This window comes from Vombatus ursinus, unplaced genomic scaffold (genome assembly GCF_900497805.2).
Source record: "Vombatus ursinus unplaced genomic scaffold, bare-nosed wombat genome assembly UNPS02010461.1, whole genome shotgun sequence".
NCBI lineage: Eukaryota > Metazoa > Chordata > Mammalia > Diprotodontia > Vombatidae > Vombatus > Vombatus ursinus.
In genome coordinates, this window is record NW_020950239.1 from 10,137,336 (window position 1) to 10,161,055 (window position 23,720).

A 23,720-nucleotide genomic window follows, 5' to 3' on the forward strand; every position below is an offset into this window, starting at 1 on the left:
AGGATGGATGGAAGCCCAATGCAATGATTACTGAGTAAACCTACCGGTGGACGGTTGGAAGCCCAATGCAATGATTACTGAGCTGGCCTACCAGAGGATGGATGGAAGCCCAATGCAATGATTACTGAGCCGGCCTACCAGAGGATGGATGGAAGCCCGATGCAATGATTACTGAGTAAACCTACCAGAGGACGGATGGAAGCCCGATGCAATGATTACTGAGTAAACCTACCAGAGGATGGATGGAAGCCCAATGCAATGATTATTGAGCAGGTCTACCAGAGGATGGATGGAAGCCCAATGCAATGATTACTGAGCAGGCCTACCAGAGGATGGATGGAAGGCCAATGCAATGATTACTGAGCAGGTCTACCAGAGGATGGATGGAAGGCCAATGCAATGATTACTGAGCAGGCCTACCAGAGGATGGATGGAAGCCCAATGCAATGATTACTGAGTAAACCTACCGGTGGACGGTTGGAAGCCCAATGCAATGATTACTGAGCCGGCCTACCAGAGGATGGATGGAAGCCCAATGCAATGATTACTGAGCCGGCCTACCAGAGGATGGATGGAAGCCTAATGCAATGATTACTGAGCAGGCCTACCAGAGGATGGATGGAAGGCCAACACTGACTACTGAGAAGGTCAATGAGGCTAGCTTTTAGAGAACAAGACAGGATCCATTCCCTCACCATGCAGATTTCAGTGGCAACCAAGTAGCTGAGTCGATTAAACCATTCCACGTAAGCTTCAAGGTTTCGTGTCTTTTTTGGCTCATCATAACAATTCTGAAGAAACCCAAGAAAAAGAACAGAAGTTATTATAACTAATTATAAGACAAAAGGAAAGGTTAAAATCAGAAAACCTGGAGGAAATCACATTTTGCCTCTACTTAGGGGTGTGCTGGTAAAAGTTTAACAACTAGATCTCTAGAGAAAAAAAAAAGCACGCATGACACTTTTTGGCTTTGATGTCCATTATTAAAATTTTCCCCCCCACTTCCTTATGTCTAGACCACCAACAAAACGATAAGCAGGTCTTGATTTGTAATGATTGCTGATTTCTCAGGCATGAATGCTTGTTATGAAAACAATTGACTCTACTTTTGCAAGGGCACGCCTTTGCCTCTGCCTCAGGGATCACATAAGATCCCCATCATAAGGGTTCCTAGAGGTCCTGATATATTTGCTCACTCTTATGTATTCATTCAGGTGCCCTGTCTCCCAGATCCCGGAATGAGTGACTTGGGACTGGACGGAGTCATTCTTTCACTGATGTCTTAAGCCTTTATACCTCGGATTTAAGGAGTTGGAGCCAACATGTTCTACCATGACCCTGATCTTCAGGGTGAGGGCAACAAAATGGCACCACCACAATGAGTGGGGCTGAAAGGACTAGAACCCTTTCTCCTAAAATTAAGCATCAAAATGGCAGCTTAGAGTCATGAGATATAAGTTCAAATCCCACCCAACATTTCGTGTCTATGTGGGTAATTGACTTAACTTTTCTCATTTATAAAATGACAATAAGACCTGTAGTATCATCCTTGCAGGTTTGGGTCACTCCCCTCTATCCCCAGTCCCCCCCATTTTGGAAGTCCGGTGAAGCCAATGGACTTCTCGGACTATGTTGTTAAATAAGTGACAGGAGTGCTCAATCTCAATTAGAGGTTAGTGAGCATGAAGACGTAACTGTTTTTCCCATTTGAAGTTCACAGAACTCCTCAAGAAACCTCATTCTTGGGACCCTTCTAATTCTGAATCTATGATCATATGAATCCAAAAAAATCAATAAACACTTGTTGAATCCTTAGTAAGCACCCAGCACAATGATAAATTTTTAAAAGTGCAAAAACAGTCCCTGCGGTGAGTCAAAGACTCACATTCTACTGGGGGAAATAAAGTGCAAATGGCAAATAAAATCAAGGATCTCTGCCCAACCCCTCCCCGGCTGTTAATGTTCTCACCCACCTTAAATTTACTTGTCTGTGTAGAGGTTGTTATATCTCCCTGAGGGCAGTGAGCATTTCATTTTTAATGTTTCCCCAGTAAATAACATAATGTTTAGCACACAGCAGGCACTCAATAAATGTTTGCAGAGTGTCCTTGGGTTCATCAGTTCATAGAGAACTCAAAGAAGCCTGAGAAGCCATCTAATCCAACCCTCTTATTTTACATAGAAAGAAACTAAAGGCTCCCAGATGTTAAATGGTTTTGCCCAAGGCCACAGAGGCAATGGGTGACAGAGGTGAGATCTGATCCAGGCTGTCTGCCCCCTAAACACATGTTCTTTCCACTGTCCCATGATACCTCTCACTGTCATCACTACGAGGTTCTCAATGTCCTCTTAGTCCATGGGATTCAATCAAAAGTGAAGCAGTTTCTTATATGCCCAGTGCCTTGCATGTGGGAAGCAATGAATACATGGGGTGTCCCAAAAGTCTTAGTGCAGTTTTAAGTTTTAATGGCTTAAAATTATTAAAGGGGATGGGGGTGGGGGTCCATACTTTAAGCTAGTAACTTTTAATAGATTAAACCTGCACCAAGACTTTTGGGACACCTTGTATAAAATGTTAATGAATTGTGCACATGGCAAGTTGGGTGGGTGTGAGGGAGGCACGGGAATGTGGAATTTGTGATCTCTAAGGTTGTAAAGAAAAGCCTTCACCAAACAATCATTGGAGACCACATGGCACTTAGCTCAAAAGCAAAATTCCAAAGCAGGTTAACTATTCTTTGTTTTTCCTCTGACAAGTCCCCTGTTAGTCTTTCATGGGAGAATCTGATCTTTAGCTCCAGTACTGAGGGGAATTGTAAGGACAGAAAGCAGCTGTTGTCCTTGCTGCCACAGGACGGGGATTTCTAGGAGAGTTCGGAATGTCTGCACCGTCCGAAGGGCAAAAATGCGTCCTGTAGATTTCCAGTGGGGTTACTTTTAGAGAGAGAGGTATTTGAAAACTTTATATGTCTGCTGGCTTCACCCTGATAATAAAGAAATTGTTTATCAGGGAGATCTCACTGCATCTTAGGGGAAGAAAAAAACCATTTCTAACAGCTTTTTGTCAGCCTGGTGAACATCCCTATGCTATCCTTGTAACTGGATCAAACGGTGATCTTCTGTTTTCTAACAATAGCTGCTAAAACCATGACATTCACCTCCATCAAAACCAAGCACCAAAATCTAAAGTTCTTATTACCAAAGTTTCCCAGAAAGGAGAAAGAGGGAAAAATAAACAAACAAACAAACAAACAAACAAACAAATAAATAAATAAATAAATGATGGGCTGAGACACTTGGGAGAAGCCCCGACTGCCACAAATTAAAAAACAAAACAAATCTTGTGCATTAAACTTGTTCACACAAAACCGAGGTGTGGAAGTTTCTAGAAATCCCAAGAATTCCCTCCCGATTCTATTTTATAGGGTTTGGTACAGTAGGCTTACAGATGTAACTTTAGCTTCTAAAAGAGTCATTGCAATGGCTTTTTACCTTGTCATTGTCCAAAGGGTCCTTCTGCAAAAATGCTTGGACAAATTCTTCTGGTCCAATATAATTGAGCCTCTCCTGAAAATTTTAAAAACAAAACAAACCACGGTGAACCAGCAATTTCCCCAACTATATAATTAAACAGGAGAGGCAATGTGTCCTAGTAGATAGAGAGCTGGCCTTGGAATCAGGACGACTTGGGGTGAAGTCCTGTCTCTGGCACATACGGAAGAGTCATCCTAGGCAAATCACTTAGGGCCACCCCACCCCCTGCACAATTTTCTAAGATCACAGGTTGCAGTGTGGGTGCAGATTTAGTTTAGTAGAGGGAATTTCCTTACTTGGAAGCTCCCTATACCAGTACCATATCTGGTCCAAAAATAAAAGCATTGACTCTTGGAAACTATACTGTTTTTCAAGTTGCCCTTAGAAAAAAGCTCTTCCCCTATTATTTTAACATCTTATTTTGAAGGAAGCAATTCTCTTCTCCAGTGAGTTCTTTGCCTTAGTCTGAAAGAGAAGCTTTCTAGGTCTGGAATGAAGCAGCCTGCATGGTGGGGATTAGATCAAAGGGTAGGAATAAAGAAGGAAATGGGATAACTTTGCAGTTCCTCGTGGATTAGATGTTGAAGTGAAATCCCAGAAGGACAGGTGTGCCTATTCTCAATTGAAAATATGAAGGTTAAATACAAAAGATTTTTTGGACTGGCTACCATTTTGGATTATCTACCTCTCAGATTCCCACCATTACTACAAATAATCGAAAGTTTGCTGGAAGGCATAATGATTTAGTAAAAAAAAATAATAATAACTTGTGGATATCCCATTAGACCGTGAGGCCCCCATTCCCCTCAGCACAGTCTGGCACCTAGAAGGCACTTAATAAAGCTTTTCGACTGACTGGATGTAAAGTCAAGTGAAAGCAGCAACCTTACCAGCTCTATGTGAGTCAACTGCTGTGCCAACGTATAAGGATCACTGCAGATGGTAATTATATCTCTTTGTATTGACTGAGGTTTGGACTTCAGAACCGTAAGCCTATCTGTGGATGTCGCATTAATTTTTGCCAGGACTTCCTCATACTGGCCGAGAGTAGCGAGCTTTCGGATCAGACCCTGTATCATTTGATGAACGGTCTTCCTGTATGTCTGCCACGATACAAAAGAGGAGAGAGCATTGTGGAGGGTTTCAGATATTTTTTAAACATCATATAAACTCAATGCTGAAGTTACAGTCTACATGGCGGTCCGCAACATCCATAGTAAAGGTTTGTTCTGATCATCAGAGCTTATTTGGTTCTGCTCTCTGGTGACCTTCACTCAAGCTGAAGGCCCCAGGAACGTGGCAGAAGGAACTTCTCCATCATCAGCCCTTGGCCCTGGGTCTACAATGAGACCTGCCAGAGAACTGTTCAATGGGGACTCCCTAGGCCATCCCAGATGTGGAGGACATAACACATGGAACAGGTAAATTGAGTTCATTCCTTAGTATGCTCTAGGCACAGCGCTTCTTAAACTGTGGGTCACAATTCCATATGGGGTTGTGGAAAAATCTGGCAACAGTAAAAGGTTTCTAAACATGCAACGACCAAAAATTAATTAAAAATCAAACCCTTAATGAATCCAAGGTGTTTCTGGCAGCGTGTGCCCAAAGTGTATCTCGCAACTTCACTGCGGTCTTGGTTCTGAACACAAAGCATGTGCACTTTGCACTGTGCATGCCCTCAGGCCACGCAACCCCAATAAATGCTGCTGAAAAGCAAAAAGGGGTCACAAGTGGAAAACTCTAGGTAACCAACAATGTCTGCTAGACCATCTCACCAAATGCTGCCATTTCCTTCTCGTCACTGTGACTATCTATAGTTTCCCATAACACTAGTCTAAGGTGACCGATGACATTTAGGACTAGTAACCAGGACGTGCTCATCTCCGTACTGAAACCAGATACTTTGCTCATCATAGCATCTCTGAAGGAGCCAAAAGAAGGCAAGACAAAGAGAAAATGAATTTTTTATATACTAGCCTGAGGTGCAGAAGACAATTTTCCTCTCAATACAGAAGTTAATTTGTTTTCACATTAAAGGAACCGATTTAATCTAACAATTTACATGTCTTTGTTCATTCAAAAAATGTTCACCGAGTGTTGCCTATGTAAATTATTTTTCTAATGTCTCTGAGGAGTCACTGCCCAGCCTTGCAATGCTACCATATTTAATTGAGAAAACTCCTCAATTTTCTGTCTCGAAAAAATGTTTGTTTTGAAGTTTCCCCACAGACAGGACCTTCTTGGGTCACAGATAGGCAGGGTGTGTACAAGGGCAATCTCACCTTCTTTCTTGGTGAAGGGTAATTGCTACCTTCTTTAAGAGATGATTGCATTCACCACCAGCCCTTTCAGCCCTTCTCTGGCTCCCCCTCCTGCCCCTGCCCATATGCAGAAATAGCTCCCTAGGACCACCAGATGGAATGGCAATTAGAATCTGAATAATCTGCCCACTGCAACTCCTCAGCAGGTCATCAGCTGAGTGTACCAGGGGACAGGCAATGGACTGCCCGAAGAAAAGAGCTGGATTCAATTAGAAATAACTCCTACTGCTTCCTTCACTTCTTATGAATGGTAAACACATCCTAAAGGGAACTCACAGTATCAGGTACAGGATCTTTCATCTGTATGGAAAGGTCATAGGGAGAGTCAAGTCAAGGGGGGTAAAATGAAGATCTAAGATGTAAAAGAATACCAATGTGCTGCTTAGAGAGAAGTAGAATTTAAATGAAGAGCATCGTGAAACACATGGAGAAAGTCATCAAAGGCCACTCAGAGAACAAAGAACCAGAAAGCACTTATATTTCCATTCCTGAATAATTACTGTTCCTACAGAGCCTAACTCACTGTTAAATGTTTTTCTATGTTCATTTTTTTTAAATTGTCAAACATTTACTTTCCTTTCTTCCAAGATATTAAATGTCAATGACAGTAATTAACTGGTAAATAACATAAAGATAACTCTTACCATCTAGAATTGTTTGTCACATAACTCCCAATATCAAGTTCAATTCACATTTTGGTTACGAGGTATCTCCTTGGGAACAAAATCCCCACTAAGCCCAATTATATAGACTTGTCCTAGTAAAATCTGTAGAGCTTGACTCTACTGGGGTAAACCTGGAGATGTCATCAAAATGCTCCCCATCACTGATGAGCAAGAAGTCCCACCTCAAAATCTAGGGAAAAATCAGACCACCTTCTAATGACTGATGCATAGAATGTTAGAGCTGAAAGAGGCTGTGAAACCATCTGGTCGCAGCTCTCATTGTATAATGAAGAAAAATGACGTCCGGAGAGCTAAAGGCACATCCCTAGGATCACATAGTTAGTGGCAAAGATAGTACAAGGACAAAGCCAGGCCATTGTTCTTGTTGACTCTAAGGTAACAGAGAAAGAAAATAATGAGACTATAAAATGATAATTTGCTGGAGGCAGGAATTATGGTGCTCTGCCCAATCCACCTTTGCCCCACATATGATTCAGCTCTAATCAATAGTAAATAAAAGCAGTAGAACAACTAGAAGAAGAACCAGCAAAAAATGCCGAACTCAATAACCCAGTCAGTGGTGGATAAACCCAGGAACATAAATTCCTCATGGTAAGAACTTCGGTAACATTTATATTGTGGTTTGAGGAAAAAAATAGTTTTAGACCAGTTTTTTATGCCACATGCCATAATGATTACCAGAGAGATACTTGAATCAGATATTCAAATTCATATAATTTTTAAAAATTGGGGGAAAACAAAAGGAGATATTGGCAAAGATGATAAAAAATGTATTTAGTCAATGTTAGAGGCACTGCAGGAAGTCAGACATACTCTGTCAGATGAGACCAACACGGTGGTTGGTTTTGGTAGTTTTTTTTTTCTTTTTCAATCTGTTACAAATTTCAGAAAATGAAATTCCTTTAATTCCTCAGCACCGTTGTCCTATGGCTGATCACACCCTATCCAACTCTGAATTACTCCCAATATTTATCAATTCCACTTTTATTTAAGTTCTGTTGAAGGGAGCTGTGCCTTTTACCTGTCTTTGTATCCCCAGCACTTAGGAACAGTGCCTGGCACATAATAAGCACTTAATAAATGTTCTTTATTGACTGACAACCTTTGAGAGGCCTACCAGGACTTCTTAAACTCTTTCCACTCATGACCCCTTTTCGCCTTCTGCAGTGTTTGTGATGTTGCGTGGCCTTAAGGCACGCACAGTGCAAATTGCACATGCTGTGTGTTCAGAACCAAGGCTGTAGTGAAGTCGCTCAATGCAACATAGGCAAGTGCTGCTAGAAACACCTCGCATTTGATTTTTAATTAATTTTTGGTTATTGCACGTTCAGATAACCTTTTACTGTTGCCAAATTTTTCACGACTCCATGTGGAATTGCGACCCATAGTTTAAGAAGAGCCGTCTAGGCTAATTTTTAAAACTGTAAGTTATACAGAAGATGTCAACTCGGTAATGGCAGAAAGAATTTCCTTACTAGGGAGTTCCCTATGTCAATGAAATCTCAGTTTCAGCCCCAATACTGTAAGCATTTTCCACTGGATATACAAGGCAGAACACTGACACACTTCAAGTCTTGGACAAAAGCAAAACAAGAAGTGAGGGTCAGAGGACAAACATTCTAGAACTGTAAAGTCTAGACCCAAGGGTGAGCTAGTAAATATTTAACATCCGGCTTGGGCGGAGGATGTATGCATGACACACTTTTAATTTGCATTGTTAATATTTTCTTCATCATTTTTTAAAAATCTAGGCAATCGAGAAAATAATAAATCAAGCCCTGATTTCTGAGGAGTAAACCCTCATACTGAAAATTTGGCTCCAACACACCCCTGTCTATACCTTATGACTCATCTAGTTCAACTAGTTCAGCATAATTTCCCACAGTCTGAATGTCTCTGTTCTAGCTGGGCTAAATGAACAGACTGAGGTCACCAACCTCCTCGCCACTGGCTATTCGATGGGTGAGGTCTTTCAAATTTCTCATCATTCTTTCATCTCGAAAATCATATGGAAATGTCTCAGTCCATTCAGTCAGGAGCTGAAGAATTTTGGGTGCGATTTTTCGAATCTGGCTCTAGAAAGAAAAAAGAAAAACCGTATCATTACTGGCTGCCACCAGAGAAGGCTCCCACAGAATAATCACATAAATAAAAATTCTGTTGACTGGGAATGTAGGTGAGAGGAAACTAAAATTAAATGCTGAGTCTACGTTTCCATGGTTCCCTTTGCCATATCACTGTCAAACGGATAATCAAACTAAGGCATACACCAGAAACAATCTAAGGCATTTTTTCCTTCTATGGTCTTTATACTATTCCCTATGATCTATGCAGGGTCATGATAAGGTCCAATGAGGTGTAATGAACACTGGACTTTGAGTCCAAGTACCTGCATCGTGTTTCAGATCTACCATTTACTAGCTGTATGAAACATTTCTGCATTACCCACCTCATGAGGTTGTTATAAAGAAAGTACTTTGTTAGTTACATAAAGTGCTATTTAAATAATTTTAATTTAATTAATTGGGGAATCTAGGTGGAACAGTGGATAGTGCTGGGCCTGAAGCCAGGAAGATCTGAGTTCAAATCCAGCTTCACACACTTCCTAGCTGTGAGACCCTGAGCAAGTCACCCACCCTCAGTTGGCCTCAGTTTCCTCATCTGTAAAATTGGGATAATAACAGCACCAACCTCCCAGGGCTGTTGTGAGGATCGAATGAGACAATATTTGCTTTTAACAGATCCTATACCACGTCTACTTGGCTCAAGAACTATTACCGCAAAGTTCAGAAGGGCCAAGTTATAAAATAACAGGACATGGCAACAAAATAGAGTAAATATTTCCGGACTGCATCCTCACCTTGTCCAGGCTGGGGTCACTTAACCTCTGGTGCTCAACGCACAAATGGCAAACCTTGGCCATTAGTTCAAATGGATGCAAGAACAAACGAGAGCTGAGTAGAAAGGTGAATATATATGTTCTCTGTGGGCAAGAGAAAAATGTAAATATAAATTAATATAAATCCTAGGTTCACGCTCCTGCCAAAATAGGTGCCTCCTTCCACATACTGAATTCATCATCAGCTCAGCATTAACTCTGTATATAATATTACATTGTATTGTAATGTAAATATATAATAGAAAATAATAGCAATAATATAACTTAAACATTGTAATATAATAGTATATATGTATGTATTTTTAACTATAGAGTCAAAGCTGGTATAAGAGGTACTGTGCAGGATGGAATTAAGTGTTCTATTACAGCTAAATTAGATCTCAACACACCCTAAGGCCTGTGTTTAAACACCGAATTTTCTTTTCCTAGATGTACTTAAGTGGTTCAGGCTATTGCCCTGATAGAATATATGCTCCCTGAGGACAGGAACAGTTTTGCTTTTGTCTTTGTAGCCCCACTACTTGGTACATAGTAGGTGATTAACAAATGCACGCTTGACTGATCCCTCATCATGTTCAAAAGGGAGGGGGGAGTTGAGATCCAGCTTGGCTCCAAAGGTTACCCAGAAGACATTTGTACCTGGCCTTGAAGATCGGTGAGAATGGGCAAGGTGATATCTTATCCATTTCCCCAAAGTCACCAAACTTGTCTCAAAGAAAAATCCAATCCAAGATGGACCAAGAGCTTTTTCTATAATCATATAACATGTTAATTCCTCATAAACTTAAGAGAAAACAACACACCCTCTGAACAGTACACTGACAGGAATGTTTGAGCCAGACCATTTGAAAGCAGAGCTTTCAAGTAATCCATTTGTTTGCTCAGGAACTGAGTTTGATTGAGTACAATATACCACTATACGCTTTGCTGTAAACTCTTGTCTCCTGAGAAGCCAGTAATTGAGGCAAGGACTATTTGTTACAGTCCTTTCAGAATTTCTCTGAACCAAGGAACCCCACAGAGTTTCATTTTTTCCCCAAGCAACTCATAAACAATTAAGGAATTGAACAAGAAATCCCTCTTACTTTTGATAATAAGTAACCATGTGGTATTATTTCTGAAAAGACCTTATAAGAAGTCATATACATACATAGCTTAGTAATAATCATTATGGGAAAAAAGGCTATTCTTTTCACTGAATCTTTTGTCAGGGATTATGACATTTTAAGAAGCAATGAAAATGACCAAGACGTGGGGTGGGTGGGTATTTTTATGAGGACTTCTCAACCCTGCCTCTCCTTGCCCAAACACTCACTCCCACAACATACAAAGACTTGCTCAGCAAGTCATCCCAGTTCTGAGGATGATTCTAAAAAATGAGAGGGCCTGAGAAAAAAGCTGTCCAATGGCCAAATATCAATACAACCCCGATGAGGTATGGCTTCAGCCTGAAACCTTTTAAATGCTAAAAGCCGCCATCTTTTCATATGGCCCATTCTACCCCGGTCTTCAAGCACATACATATCTATGACATTCCATACATGAGTGTTGTAATGCTAGGACTTCCTGAATGGAAATGATTAAATGGTAATAATCCAACAGTAATAATCCAATGATCAATAATCCAATGGTAATAATCTTATGATTAATAATCCGAAGGCAATAATCTTATGATTAAAGGGTAGTAATCCTATGGAGAGGCAGTAAGTGTAGAGGTGTGAAGAGAGAGAGACAATCTTGGAACTAGGAAGACTTGGATTCAAATCCCACCCATCTCTAACACACATTAGCAGTGTGACCCAGGGGCAAGCCTCTCTAAGATGCTTTGTCCATGGATAGGGCTTTCTCACTGGAAGTTCCCTATAACAACGACATCACAGGTCTAGGCCCAAAAGTCCTATGGGAGAGAATGTACAAGGACCAACCATGTATGTACTTGAGTCAGGAAGAGCTTATATTTGCTAGATAATAGGACTAGGGGTCTTTTATAGGCTCAAATTGGAAATACAGCGACATCTGTGAAAATTTTGCTGTGCTAGAAGAAATGAAGAAAAAGACAGCTTCAAAGTGACATGGAAAGACTTAGGTGAACTAATACAGGATGAAATGAGCAAAACCAGAACACTTTATATTATAACCTTAATATGATAAAAATCAACCATCTTGAAAGACTTAAGAATATTGATCAATCTTACATGATCAATCATGATTCCAGAGACTGATAAACAACAGTACCACCTCTTGACAGTGAGATGATAGGATTAATATGGAGAATAACACTGTATTTTTAGACGTGACCCATGGGGAAAATGTTTTGCTTTATTGTACTTTTGTGATTCAAGGGCTCTTCGTTTCTTTCTTGTGGGTAAGGGAAGGCGGGAGGGATGAAAGTGAATATTTTTGAATAATGAATAATTTTTAAAATGAAATAATACAATTTTAAAAAAATAAGTCAAATACATATATTACTGCCCAACTTAGCCTCAAGGTATTGAATTAGATTATCAGGAATGAATGTGGGTTCTCAATTGGCATATGTGTCATGGGGATACAAGTTCTACGACATCTGTGCCCCATCTTTGAGGGAGGGGTGGAAGAGGAAGGTGCATTTAGATACTCACATCAGGATAATAGTCTATACTGGGCACTAAGTGCTGGATAAGGGCTTCCAGGGATCCTGATAGCAAGTTGTTGTCATGGTAATACAATCCTTCACAGTTATCTTCTTTGGACTGATACAGGGGCCGGTTATATCCGTTGCTGTCAAACATCACGGCAAAGGGAGGAGTCTGAGGCATGTTTTCCTGAGGGAAAATAGACAACCATCAGTACCGTGCCATAAAGAGAAAACAACCCTTTGTATGGAATGAATAACAGGAGGGAGGGAGAAAGCATTTCCAAAGACGAGTTTCAAGTTTGTCAAGGAACTGGAACGAGGAAGGTAACACATTTTTCTCTAGTTTATTAAAAACAAACCATAAATACGCTTGGTAACTGGAACTCACTAAATCAAATACAAGAAAACACTTATTTAATCCAATGGGACAAATGCCAATTTAAATGTATATTCCCAGCCGTGAAGTTCAATTCTAAAAAAAAATCAATTAAAATGATTCTCTCAGTTTCTATTTGCTTGGGCAAATTAGTTGGTTAAAAAAAAAAGACTAAGTTGAGAAAATGAATTTGTCCATGCCTGCAGTGGGGCAGATGCTACATGTCTAGCAGTAAAAAGATTTAATGCCCCTGGTCTTCATTGGAAGACCAGATGCTGCTGATTTTTCCTCCTTTGTGTCAAATCCTATTGGGAAGAAACTCTCTTTAAAGCCACAGTCCTCAGTCAACACCAGTCTATGAAGGCATCTTATTTTAGGAACAAGTCGTAATGTGACATCTTTGAGATAAGTAGCTTCCCTCCATCTGTGTGCCTGGAAACTCACAAAGCACGTTTCAGAGTAAGCTCGGGGAGAATTAGGGCTATTAAGTTATTAGTTAGATTCCTAGGACATAATGCCCTGCCCAAAGAGAGCACAGACTCCCTACTCCTGGCAGCAGGCCTGGACAATGGAGACATTCAAAGCTGCACAAGACCAGGCGATTGAGTAGGTAAACAATGTCGGGAAAGCTGTCCTCCAGAGCTGAGCCAGGCAGGGCCCAGGAGGGGGGGGGGGGGGGAAAAGGGGGGGGGGGGGGGGTGCTGCTCCAGTGATAACACAACCTGTACTAATGCCTCCTTTCAAGATGCCAAAATATATTTGCATCAAAATGGAGAACAGTCAAGAGACTTTGTCTGAAAATTCACTCCTTGCATCTGTTCAAGCTGAGTTTGATTCCCTACAGAGAAGAAAATGGGGGCTGAGGGTGGTAAAGAGCATAGAGTGATGAGACCACGTGCCACAGGAGGGCAAGGCCAGGCAGCAAAGGGCTTCTTTTCTCTGTGGCCTACCCGGCAGATGAAAGCGTCCATTAGGATCAGGCCTCATGCTTTTCCTTTGACAAAAATAAAGCAAAAGCAAAAACAGACCCAAAATTCAGCTCTTTGTCCTTGCCGGCCATCCACTATCTAGGGTGAGGGAGGAACTCAACAGGAGATAATTGGCCACCGACAGGAGGCAAGCCACGGCTAAGAATTTCCCCACACGGAGGAGGCATGGTCTGGGTCATCATTGTTGGGACAGCTGGGGATGATTCTAACAGCTGAAGGATTTGAAACCACAAGGAATTCAAAGCACACAAATACCACCCTCAGCCCAAAGGTTCTTAACCTTTTTGTGTGATGGGGAACCCCCCCCCCCACCTTGGCACTCTGGAGAGGCCCATGGAGCTCTTCTCAAAATAATGTTTTTAAATGTATAAACTAAAGCAGAGAGGATGACAAAGGAAACCCAAGATTAGGGAAAATAAAGATGTAAATGTTTCCCAATTCAGGTTCATAGACTCTGAAATCTAACCTCAGATCCCGTGGATGGGCAGGATGGGTGGGTCTCGGGAACCTCACTTAAATGGACTATATAGGTACTCTCCACTACTGCCCACCTAAATAACTCTTTTCTGTTCAAATTACCAGGTGTATATAGGAGCCACGGTTACTTAGTATTGACCCATGGGATCTAACATTTCAGCATATTCTGTGCCTTCAAGGAAAGCCATTTCAGATGAATCAATCTAAAAGCATTTATTAAGTGCCTATTATAGCCCAGGCACTGTCCTAAGACAAAAATGATACAGTCCCAGCCTTTAACTTCTACTGGAGGAGAAAATAGGTGTATACATACACATACACACACACACACACACACACACCCCTTAAATATTCAGCCCCCCGAACACTCCCTCCTAAATCAGATTAAAATGGAATTGGGAAATATTTAATAAATATGTTTGATTTCAGAAATAAATATTTAATAAACAAAGAAAATATAATAGAATATATATAATGTTATTATGTGGTTTTCTAAGTCAATACGTAGCCCGAAGAGATCTTTATGTATGGTTTGGTAGATACTGTTTCTATTTGAGTTTGATATCAATGCCATATGTACTACATAAATGCTATTATTATTATATTATTATATAATAAATACATGCTCACAGATATTATAGTATGGTATAATATAATTATATATATGATCATGTATTATTAACAAATGATATTTGTTAATATTTTCAATTATTGTTATATTAAAAATATGTACAAGATAATTTCAGTGGAAATGCTAGCAGCTGGGGGGCTGGGGTGGATTGGGACAGGCCTCATGTACAAGGAGGTATTTGCCCTGAGCTTTGAAAGAAAGTACAGATTTTAGGAAGCAGAGGTGAGAAAGAGAACATCCTAACTATATTAGGTAGACTGAGCAAAGAATAAAAACTCTATGCACTAAATCAAGAGATTGAATCGTGTGATCCTTTCTGTCCTCTCTTTTAGGAATAATCTGGAAGAAATACTGCCCTTATCCTTTGAGAAACTCAAAGCCCTAGGCAACTGGCTCTATCCTTACACAGGGAGGGATAGCCAGAAGATTTAGGAAAGGTGACAAGAGATCTCAGTTTCTTCCTAACTGGTAGAGTCGCTGGTAGAATCTCCTCTTATCTACAGTTGACTTCTGATGGTTTTAAGCCTTAAGTGCTATTAATAATCAGCTGTCTAGAGAGGAGGACCACAGAACTGAAGGGATTTCGGTGGCCCTCTTGCCTAATCCATACACAAAGTGCTAAGTTGACCTATGTTCGAAGACTTGCAAGGAGGTCTATTGTCTCTTGGCCATCCTGGGCTTCACCACCATGACTCAGCTGCCTTCTCACCCTGGAATATCCCTCTACCATGCTGGCCCCCTTCTTCCATTGCTGAGTTCCTTCTGGGAGTGTTTCCTGTGTACACCATTCCTATGGTCCTGCTTTTTTTCCATCAGTCTTTTAGGGTTTTTGTATGACTGCTTGTTGGCCTTAACTGCATTACAGTATTCTATCACATTCATGTGCTACAGATTATTTCAAAATTCTTCTATTGTTGGTCACTTAGGTTGCTTCCAGTCCTTTTGTAGTTAGAGGGTATTCCCAAAGCCTTAGTGCAGTGTTAAGCACTAAGTGAATGACGCTATTAAAAATGTATGATAGAGAATTTTTCTATTTTCTTAAGAGGATTCCTTGACTTGCAGTGACCATCAAAGGCTGTTTTATTAACTTTGCCAACAGCAACATTCAGTCAGGTAAGCATTTGTTAAGTGCTTACTATGTGTCAGGCACTGTGCTAAGCAATCAGGACACAAAGAGGCAAAAACACAGTCCCTGCCCTCAAGTAGTCTACAGCCTGATGCGGGCAGACAACCTGTAAAGCAACATACTTACAGAATATAAACAGTGTGAATGGGAGCTAATAATAACAGCTAACATTTATATAGCATTTACGTCAGTAACTGTGCTAAGCACTTTACAACTATTTGATTCTCTTAACAATCCTGGGAAGTAGGTATTATTATTTTCCTCATTTCACAGATGAGGAAACTTAGGTAAACTGAGGCTAAGTGATTTGCCTAGAGTCACACAGCTAGTAAATATCTGTGGCTAGATTTGAACTCAAGGCACTACCCACTGAGCCACCTAGCTAATCTTGGACAGTGGACACCTTGATAAAGTCTTTTTCTTCCTGCCATGGATCCAGACTCACAAAACTTAGATGTATTATTTAAGAGCTTACACACCAGCCTGGCACTGGTTTACAAATAGATATTCTACTGCTTAAGGAATTTATATTTAAAGAATATATTAATGTTCAAAGAATCAAAAATAACACTTCTAGTAGGTATGACACCCTTATAGCCTACCCTAAAACTATAAAGGACAGCTTTCATTAGGAAAGGGATTACTGAAAGAATTTTTTAAAATCTACTTTTCCTTAAAGTTACAGGTTTAAAAGAAATACTTAGGTATAACACTGCTTTAACTTATAGTTCATATTAATTTCAGGGTATCAAAATAAATCAAGAACCAAAATTTTCTTTAGTAAAAAGCAAGCACATGAATACATTCATTAAAGGTCAATGAATTAAATGTTATTTGGATCACTAGCTCTATGGTAGGCATATTATTCTCCCGCCCCCTCCCCCTTTTTTATGGTGAGAGGAAAAGGACTTGTGATTTCACTGGTATAGGAACTTCCTCCAAGTTTTTATATTTTATATATTTTATATTTTAGCAGAACTGTTACGGTGATGACAAGAAGGCAAGGATAACTAGATGAGACCCTTTTATCCTATAACAATATATCCCTGTAGAGTTCTGGTCTGGTTTCTCCTGTGGTTGTGTGTGGCCTTGGAAAAATCTTGTATGTTGGCTCGTGTGGTTTAAGTTTTCAGGCACAGAGTACATTAGGACTGGCAATTAGGATTGTCACAAGGTTAGCACAGATATATCCTTAAGAATACTTTGTGTACTTTCTTTAGTCTCCAGAATGTATCCATTGTAACAAGACTAGTAAGTACCCTGAGAGTCTAGACTCCTTTCTCTTTCTCATCACTTCTGATTTGTGGGTTCACTTCTTCATCCTCCAAAACTCTTTATCCTCTATGTTTAACTTTTCAACTCCTATCCCTCTCTACCCCTAGTCTGTCTTCAATATGGCTACTTCTTCTCCTAACTTTGGCAATCCCCACCTGAGTAAAAATTTAATTCTTTTCCCCCTACAGTAAAAATCTAACCTCTCAGATTAAATCAGGAATTCCTAACTTTTTGGGTCATGGACACCTTTGTTAAGTCTGGTGAAGCCCTTCTTAGAATAATGTTTTAAAGAAAATAATAGGATTACAGAGGAAACAATTATATTTAAATATAGTTATCAGTATATTAAAAGTTCCAAGCTCATAGAGTTTTCTGAAATCCATTCATGAATCCCCAAGGAGTCTGTGGATCCCAGGTTATAACTCCTGGTCTTGAAGACAGGACCAAAGTATCAAGTTAAATTCTCATTTTCCACAATTGCTCAACACTCAATCTACTTTCCTAGAGACAGTGAGAATTTGTACTGTACAAATAACAAAAGAAAATCTTTTATTCAGTTTACTTCCAATGTGATTACCCTGGAGGCTAGTTCTTGTACATTTAGTCCCCAAATGACTTACAAACAAATGGATTGTGTTCCAAAAGACTGTAAACAACTTAAAACCCAGAGTCCATTTTCAAGTGGTTTTTAACTTCACAAGTCAGTCCACAAAACCCTATATAACATGTAATTTAGTCAAACTTATGTTAATAATACACGATATCCCAAAAGTTTTAGTGTAGTTTTAAATTATTAAAGCCTGTATATAGTTGGTCTTCATTAGGGACAGAGTGAAAAGAAAAAGAGAAACATCTTTTCTCCCCACCCCTCTCTCTTTCCCACCCCCAGGTTCAAAGACAACCTACACCAACAGAAAAAGAACATACCCATGGGCTCAGAGGACACTTGTTTTCCGGGGTTTTGGCAGGAGATAGAACCCCATTGGAACTGAATACTGGCTGTTCACATTTCCAGGACATTTGTAAGTTGGGATGTTAATAAAGTGAATGTTAATAAATCCACTAAAACTTATGGTGCCAAGACACGTCCCTATCCAGCAATGAGACATGCAAGCCTGCACGTTGAAAGGTTTGTTGAATAGAGTTCAAAAAAGGGGAAACACTGAATTGATTGTTTTTTAGACAAAGGTATTAAAATTTATACATCTATTTGTATTAAATGGAAGCAAACCTAATAAAATTTTTAAAAAGCTAATATTATTTCTAATAGCACTTTGAAACAGAAGTGAACAAGGATCCAACACGGGACAAATGCATACTCAGAACAAAAAGAGAAATAAAAGGTTCTCAACCTGGGAATTGTGGATAAGATTTCAGAGGAGCCACAACCTTGGACAGGGGGAAAATTATATCTTTAGCTCGATATAAGTGGTTTCCTTTGTCATCCTATGGATTTCATGTATTCAAAAACATGATTCTGAGAAGGCTTCCATAGGTTTCACCAGTCTACCAAAGAAGTCTATGATACTAGAGAGGTTATCAATAGAAGGACTGGAACTGAAGAATATCTAAGGACCAAACTGTGCCAATTGATACATTTTTTTTAATCCACGAGGCAAAGAAAATAGAGAGAGAAGGATGAAGATTTTTATTTCGAAGTAAAATCACAGGTTTTTGTTTTGTTTTGTGTTTTCCCCCCATCAACTGACATGCCTTGTTCTTCTAGTTTTCAGATCCTTCCTGCAGAGCCTGAACTTTCTGTAAGTCTCTCCTGTCAGTAACTAAAACAACTTTCCTTCTTATTAGCAATATAGCAAGGTTAGTGGAGAAATTCCTTGCCTAGGCAGATACAATATCTCAGAAGGACAACTAATCTAGAGATAATAGATGGTGACCTTCCCGGACCCTGTTTTGCTAGGTTCAGCCTGATTGACTCAGGAGTGATAGAAGCAAACTTTCTGTGGTTCAAAGGACAGATTGATGTGAAAGGCATGCCTAATGGCTTCAGACAAGCTGAAGAACAAGATGAAAAGCTGCCTTCTCCTAAATCACTGGCTAAGATGTTATTTATGGTCAAGCAGGTGCAGTAGAGAAAGAAAAGGAGGAGGTTTCAGGTGGCGATTCAAATTGCAAAAGAGAATGAGGAAAACAGAGTCACAGGGGCTGATGCAAAGTATCTCTTAATACCTTGTCCATACTTTCTCTGTACTACTGGTGCTGGAAGGAACATTGGAGAGCATTTATTCTGATGAGATGCTTGCCCAGGGTGCGTTAGCAGCAAGATCCTTGGGACGTGGAATCATAAGATCCGGGTTCAAATACCAGTTCCAACATATATGTTGTTGTTCAGTCGTTTCGGTCATGTTCAACTCTTTGTGACCCCATTTGGGCTTTTCTTGACAGTGGTTTGCCATTTTCTTCTTCAGCTCATTTTACAGATGAAGAAACAGAGGCAAACAGGGTAAAGTGACTTGTCCAGGGTCACACAGCTAGTAAGTGTCTGAGGCCAGCTTTGAACTCAGGGAGATGAGTCTTCCTGACTTCAGACCCAGCATTCCATCTACTGCACCACCAAGCTGTCCTTTCCAATAAGTATGAACGTGAACAAATCGCTGGACCACCCCCAACCCAAATTTGCTCATCTGTAAGATGGAGATAATACTTGAATTATCTACCTCATAGCAATGTACTGAAGAATGTCTTTTATGAACCTCAAAGTGTTTCATAACCACAAGGCCCCTGACTGTAATACTATCACAATTTTCTAATCTAGCCCTTTCTTTTTCTCTTTAAAATATATTTACCTGAAAAGTCTCAGTGTGCATAAACTCAAGTCTTCATTTGAAAGAGCTTTTGGTCCTCAATTCCTACCTTTTAAAAAGAGCCTCTAACCAAAATATTTGAGTAGTATCAAGATAGCTTTTTATATCAAGATCTTACTGATCAAGTGGTATTTGGAGATGAAGGTCTGGAACCCTGCAGAGGTCAAGGTTAAACACAAACTGCACAGTTTGGAATAATGGATACTCAGAACAAGAAGACAAATAAAAAGGTTCTCAATCTGGGAATTGTGGATAAGATTTCAGAGGGGCCACAACCTTGGATGGGAGGAAAATTGGAAATTGCACAGAAGGGTCAGGTAATGTTGTAGGTGTAAACCAAGTTACCAAGAGAGAAAGTTTAGAAGAACAAAAGGGGAGTCATTGGGAGAATCTTGGGGGGGTGCCCACCTTAAGGGATGAAGAAGGAGCCAGTAAATTGGTGGAGAGAAAGAAGAACCATACAGAAGTTAAAAAAAAAACCCAGGGGAATGGAGGTATCTCTAAAGCCAAGGAAAGAGAGAGCACAGAAAAGAAAGAGGTAGTCAACAGTGTTAAATTCTGTAGCGAATAAAATACTCACTCGATCAAGAGTATTCCTGCTAAGTAAAAAATGAGTGATTCTTTCCCTTTGTTCCCTTTCTCCCATGAATGCCGAAGAATGCCCAATTCACAGTGAGAAACTGAGTAGTCATCAAAAGAGACCATTTGGATCGGATGACTAATGTTCATCTTCTTTCTCCTGGACATCTTGGTCCTTGTCAGCTTGGGCTCTACGGGTCAAGAAGAATGAGATCTGGAAAAGGTTTTGAATGTGATGAATAAGAAGGTCATTGGTGACCTCTGAGAAAGCATAAATGGAAGAGAAAAAAAACATTTACTAAGCACCTCCTAAGGGTCAAATACTAACATTTCCCCTAGGTAATAGAGCAGGAAAAATTATGTCTATGATGGGTGTAAAGCCTAGTCTGGGCTGGATGTGAGGCACGGTCTGGGCCCAGGTAGGTTTAGTGGTAGGTGAGTTTTCCATCATCCACTAATTAGGACAGCAAGGTTCCAGGGCAGAGTTCTAAAACTGAGTGGATTACCATCCCTCCCCCTCTCCTGAGGGGAAAACTTGATTTCAAGGAGGTACCCATCTATCCTGGAGGTGGTATTTCCTGCTCTGTTATCTAGAGAGAATGTTTGTACCTGGCCTAAGGGTAAGTGCATTATAAGTGGCTTTTTTGTTTTTCCCATTCATGCTTTCTCAAAGGTCACCAGTGAGGGAACTGAGGCAGCAAGGATAAACAACTTTCTCAACAATCATTGCCACGAAGGAGAGGAGAGAAAAGGAACAGTAGCTGAGGAAGGCTGAGGGGCCAAGGAATGCTTTTTTTTTTTTTAAATTATTGGCTGCCTGAGCATTGTAGACAGATCAGAAGGGACCAGTAGAAAGGGCCAGATGGAAGATTCATGAATGAGGCAAACTGAGACTACTGGTTCAAAGTCCTAGATACAGCAAACAATTGAAGGCACCCTCAGAAAGAGATTAGCAAAGAGCAGCCATCTCTTCCTCTAAGACCAAGGTAGGGGAATAGGAGACATTATGAGAAGTCTGGAGAAGGGGGATTGAGGGAGCTTTTTGAGAGAGCCCTAATCTTCTCAGTAAAAAAGGAGGCTTTTACCAGCTAATAACATTAATAACTAGTGTTTATGTAGTATTTTAAGATTTATAAAGTACTTTAGATATGTTATCTTTCTTGATTCCCACAACCCTGTAACGTAGGTTCTATTTATTATTTCTATTTGACAGATGATAGAAACTGAGGTTGGGAAGAATCATCTGAGGAAGGAAGATGTTCCTGAATGAGTCTGGCACTCACTACCCCACATAGCGGCCTCTAAATACAGGGGGTTGGGAGGGGAAAGGTGAAGAGATGAGGGAGCTTCTGGGAAGAGATTGAGAACAGTCACGATGGTGAAAGAGACAGGGAGTGAACAAAGTTCCAGTATCGTGACTGAACTTTGAAAGCATATTTGTTTTGTGAAAGAAATCTGACCTAGCATTCTGGAATTACGAGTTTCTCATTCCCTGGCTAGATTTCAAAAGGACTATGTACCTGGGGGAACAAGGTTTAGGGAAGAGTGATAAAGAGGGCTCTTCTTTTATAGCAGTATAGATATTTGGGCTTTTTTTTTTTTTTTCAGACATCTATCTTGGGTTGATGGTTGTCCAAAGGGCAATGGAGAGGCATGGGAGGCATGAGAAGTCTGCAATATTTTGAACAGAATTAGCTTCAAGGAGATCAGAGAGATGTATTACCAGAAAGAGGTGAGCTCTGTCCCTGGCTCTGTCCACAGGGACAGTAGCATAAATAATACGGTGTGGTCACCTTTTAAGCCTAACTTTCTGGGAACTCCTCCAAATTTATGAGGGTCTTCTGAAATTTCACGCCCATTCCCAAAGAATATTGGCAGTTTCCACTGGGGGTCAAAAACCTCACTGTCTTTAAGGAAGTTCTGATTTCTTTCTTGGTGATTTATGTTAAAAGGTTGTATATAATTTTCAACTCTAAGCCATCATACCAGAAAAAAACCAAACACCCTTGCATTTTACCATTTTATTCAATCAACTTCAGTGTTTCCCTGTTCCCACTATGGGAAAATAGAAGTTCCTGTTGAGCTTTTACAACTTTTATCAACCCAGCCCCAACCAGTCTTTCTAACTTCAGTGGCCATGGTTTCCACTCCCACACTCTGCAATCCAGCTCAGATGACCTCTCTTGTGCAAACACAACACTTCACCTTCCGCCTCCCAGGCCTTGCACTGGCTGTCCACCCTGCTAGGAACCCTCTCCCTTCCTCCCCGCCACCTCACCATCTCATTCTTCCTTCCAGACACAACTCATGTGAATTCTACATCAGAGGTAAGGGGTCTGTAGAACCCTGGGCCATGAACTTGGTTAGGAAAAAAAAATCCATCTTTATTTTTACTAAACTCTTGCCGACACTTAGAATTTCCTTCAGTGATGAATGTAGACAACAAATCACAATAGTATGAGTAATACCTGTGACTTTGTCACCAATAGCAACCACAGGTATTTTCATATCTACTATAGTTTTTGCTGATATCTCAAAATATCATTTAAACTTCTTATAACCTCAAAATTACTGTAAACCTTCCAAAAATGACATGGGATCATAGTTTTCCTGTTTGCCAACTATATTTCAGTATAATTGGTTTCCTTTGCAATCTTATATATTTTATCTTATGGACTTAAAAACATTATGATGAGCGGGGTATGCACCCCTGGTTCATCGGACTGCCATGACAAAGAAAGGCCAAGAACCCCGCTGTATGTGAAGACTTTCCCAATCCATACAACTGCCAGAGCCCTCCTTCCTAAACTACCCTGGATCTAACTGTTGTTGTTTAGTTGTGTCCAACTCTTCATGATCTCATTTGGGGTTTTCCTGGCAGAGATACTGGAGTGGTTTGCCATTTCCTTCTCCAACCCATTTTACAGATGAGAAAACTGAGGCAAATAGGGTGCAGTGACCTGCCCAGGGTCACCCAGCTAGGAAGTGTCTGAGGCCAGATTTGAACTCAGGAAGATAAGCTTTCCTGACTGTAGGCCTGGTACTCTATGCACCACGGCACCCCCTAGCTGCCCCTGTATCTAACTACTTTTTATTGTTTGTATTTGTTCTTTTCATATTGATTCTATATTTATATATGCAATTGTTTCCCCCTACTCCCTGTGAATAGGGATTCCTTCATTCTTTATTTGTATCCCCAATTCAAGGCCTAGTACATAGTATTTGTAGTTGTTGTTTTTATTGTTTAGTCAAACAGTCATGTCTGACTCTTTGTGCCACCGTGGAGTATACTGTCCATGGAATTTTCTTGGCAAAGATGCTGGAGCAGTTTGCCATTTCCTTCTCCAGTAGATCAGGGCAACCAGAGGTTAAGTGACTTGCCCAGGAT

The 23,720-nt window shown here is 40.3% G+C and overlaps 1 protein-coding gene across 2 annotated transcripts in view; it reads right to left on the reverse strand.

Moving 5' to 3' along the window:
* The window catches only part of RASGEF1B (RasGEF domain family member 1B), a 43,712-nt gene that overhangs the window by 14,662 nt on the left and 5,330 nt on the right, over window positions 1-23,720 (reverse strand). Inside the window, exons 1-7 of one of the 2 annotated variants that reach the window (XM_027854482.1) lie at window positions 20,334-20,447; window positions 12,062-12,244; window positions 9,402-9,524; window positions 8,479-8,616; window positions 4,425-4,637; window positions 3,493-3,567; window positions 696-791 (exon numbers count right to left, since the gene is read on the reverse strand). In XM_027854482.1, the coding sequence (XP_027710283.1) occupies window positions 696-791; window positions 3,493-3,567; window positions 4,425-4,637; window positions 8,479-8,616; window positions 9,402-9,524; window positions 12,062-12,244; window positions 20,334-20,399 (894 nt within the window). In that variant the 5' untranslated portion in view covers window positions 20,400-20,447. Of the gene's footprint in view, window positions 1-695; window positions 792-3,492; window positions 3,568-4,424; window positions 4,638-8,478; window positions 8,617-9,401; window positions 9,525-12,061; window positions 12,245-20,333; window positions 20,448-23,720 lie in introns of those variants that run through there. The other variant, XM_027854483.1, reaches the window with a different exon arrangement.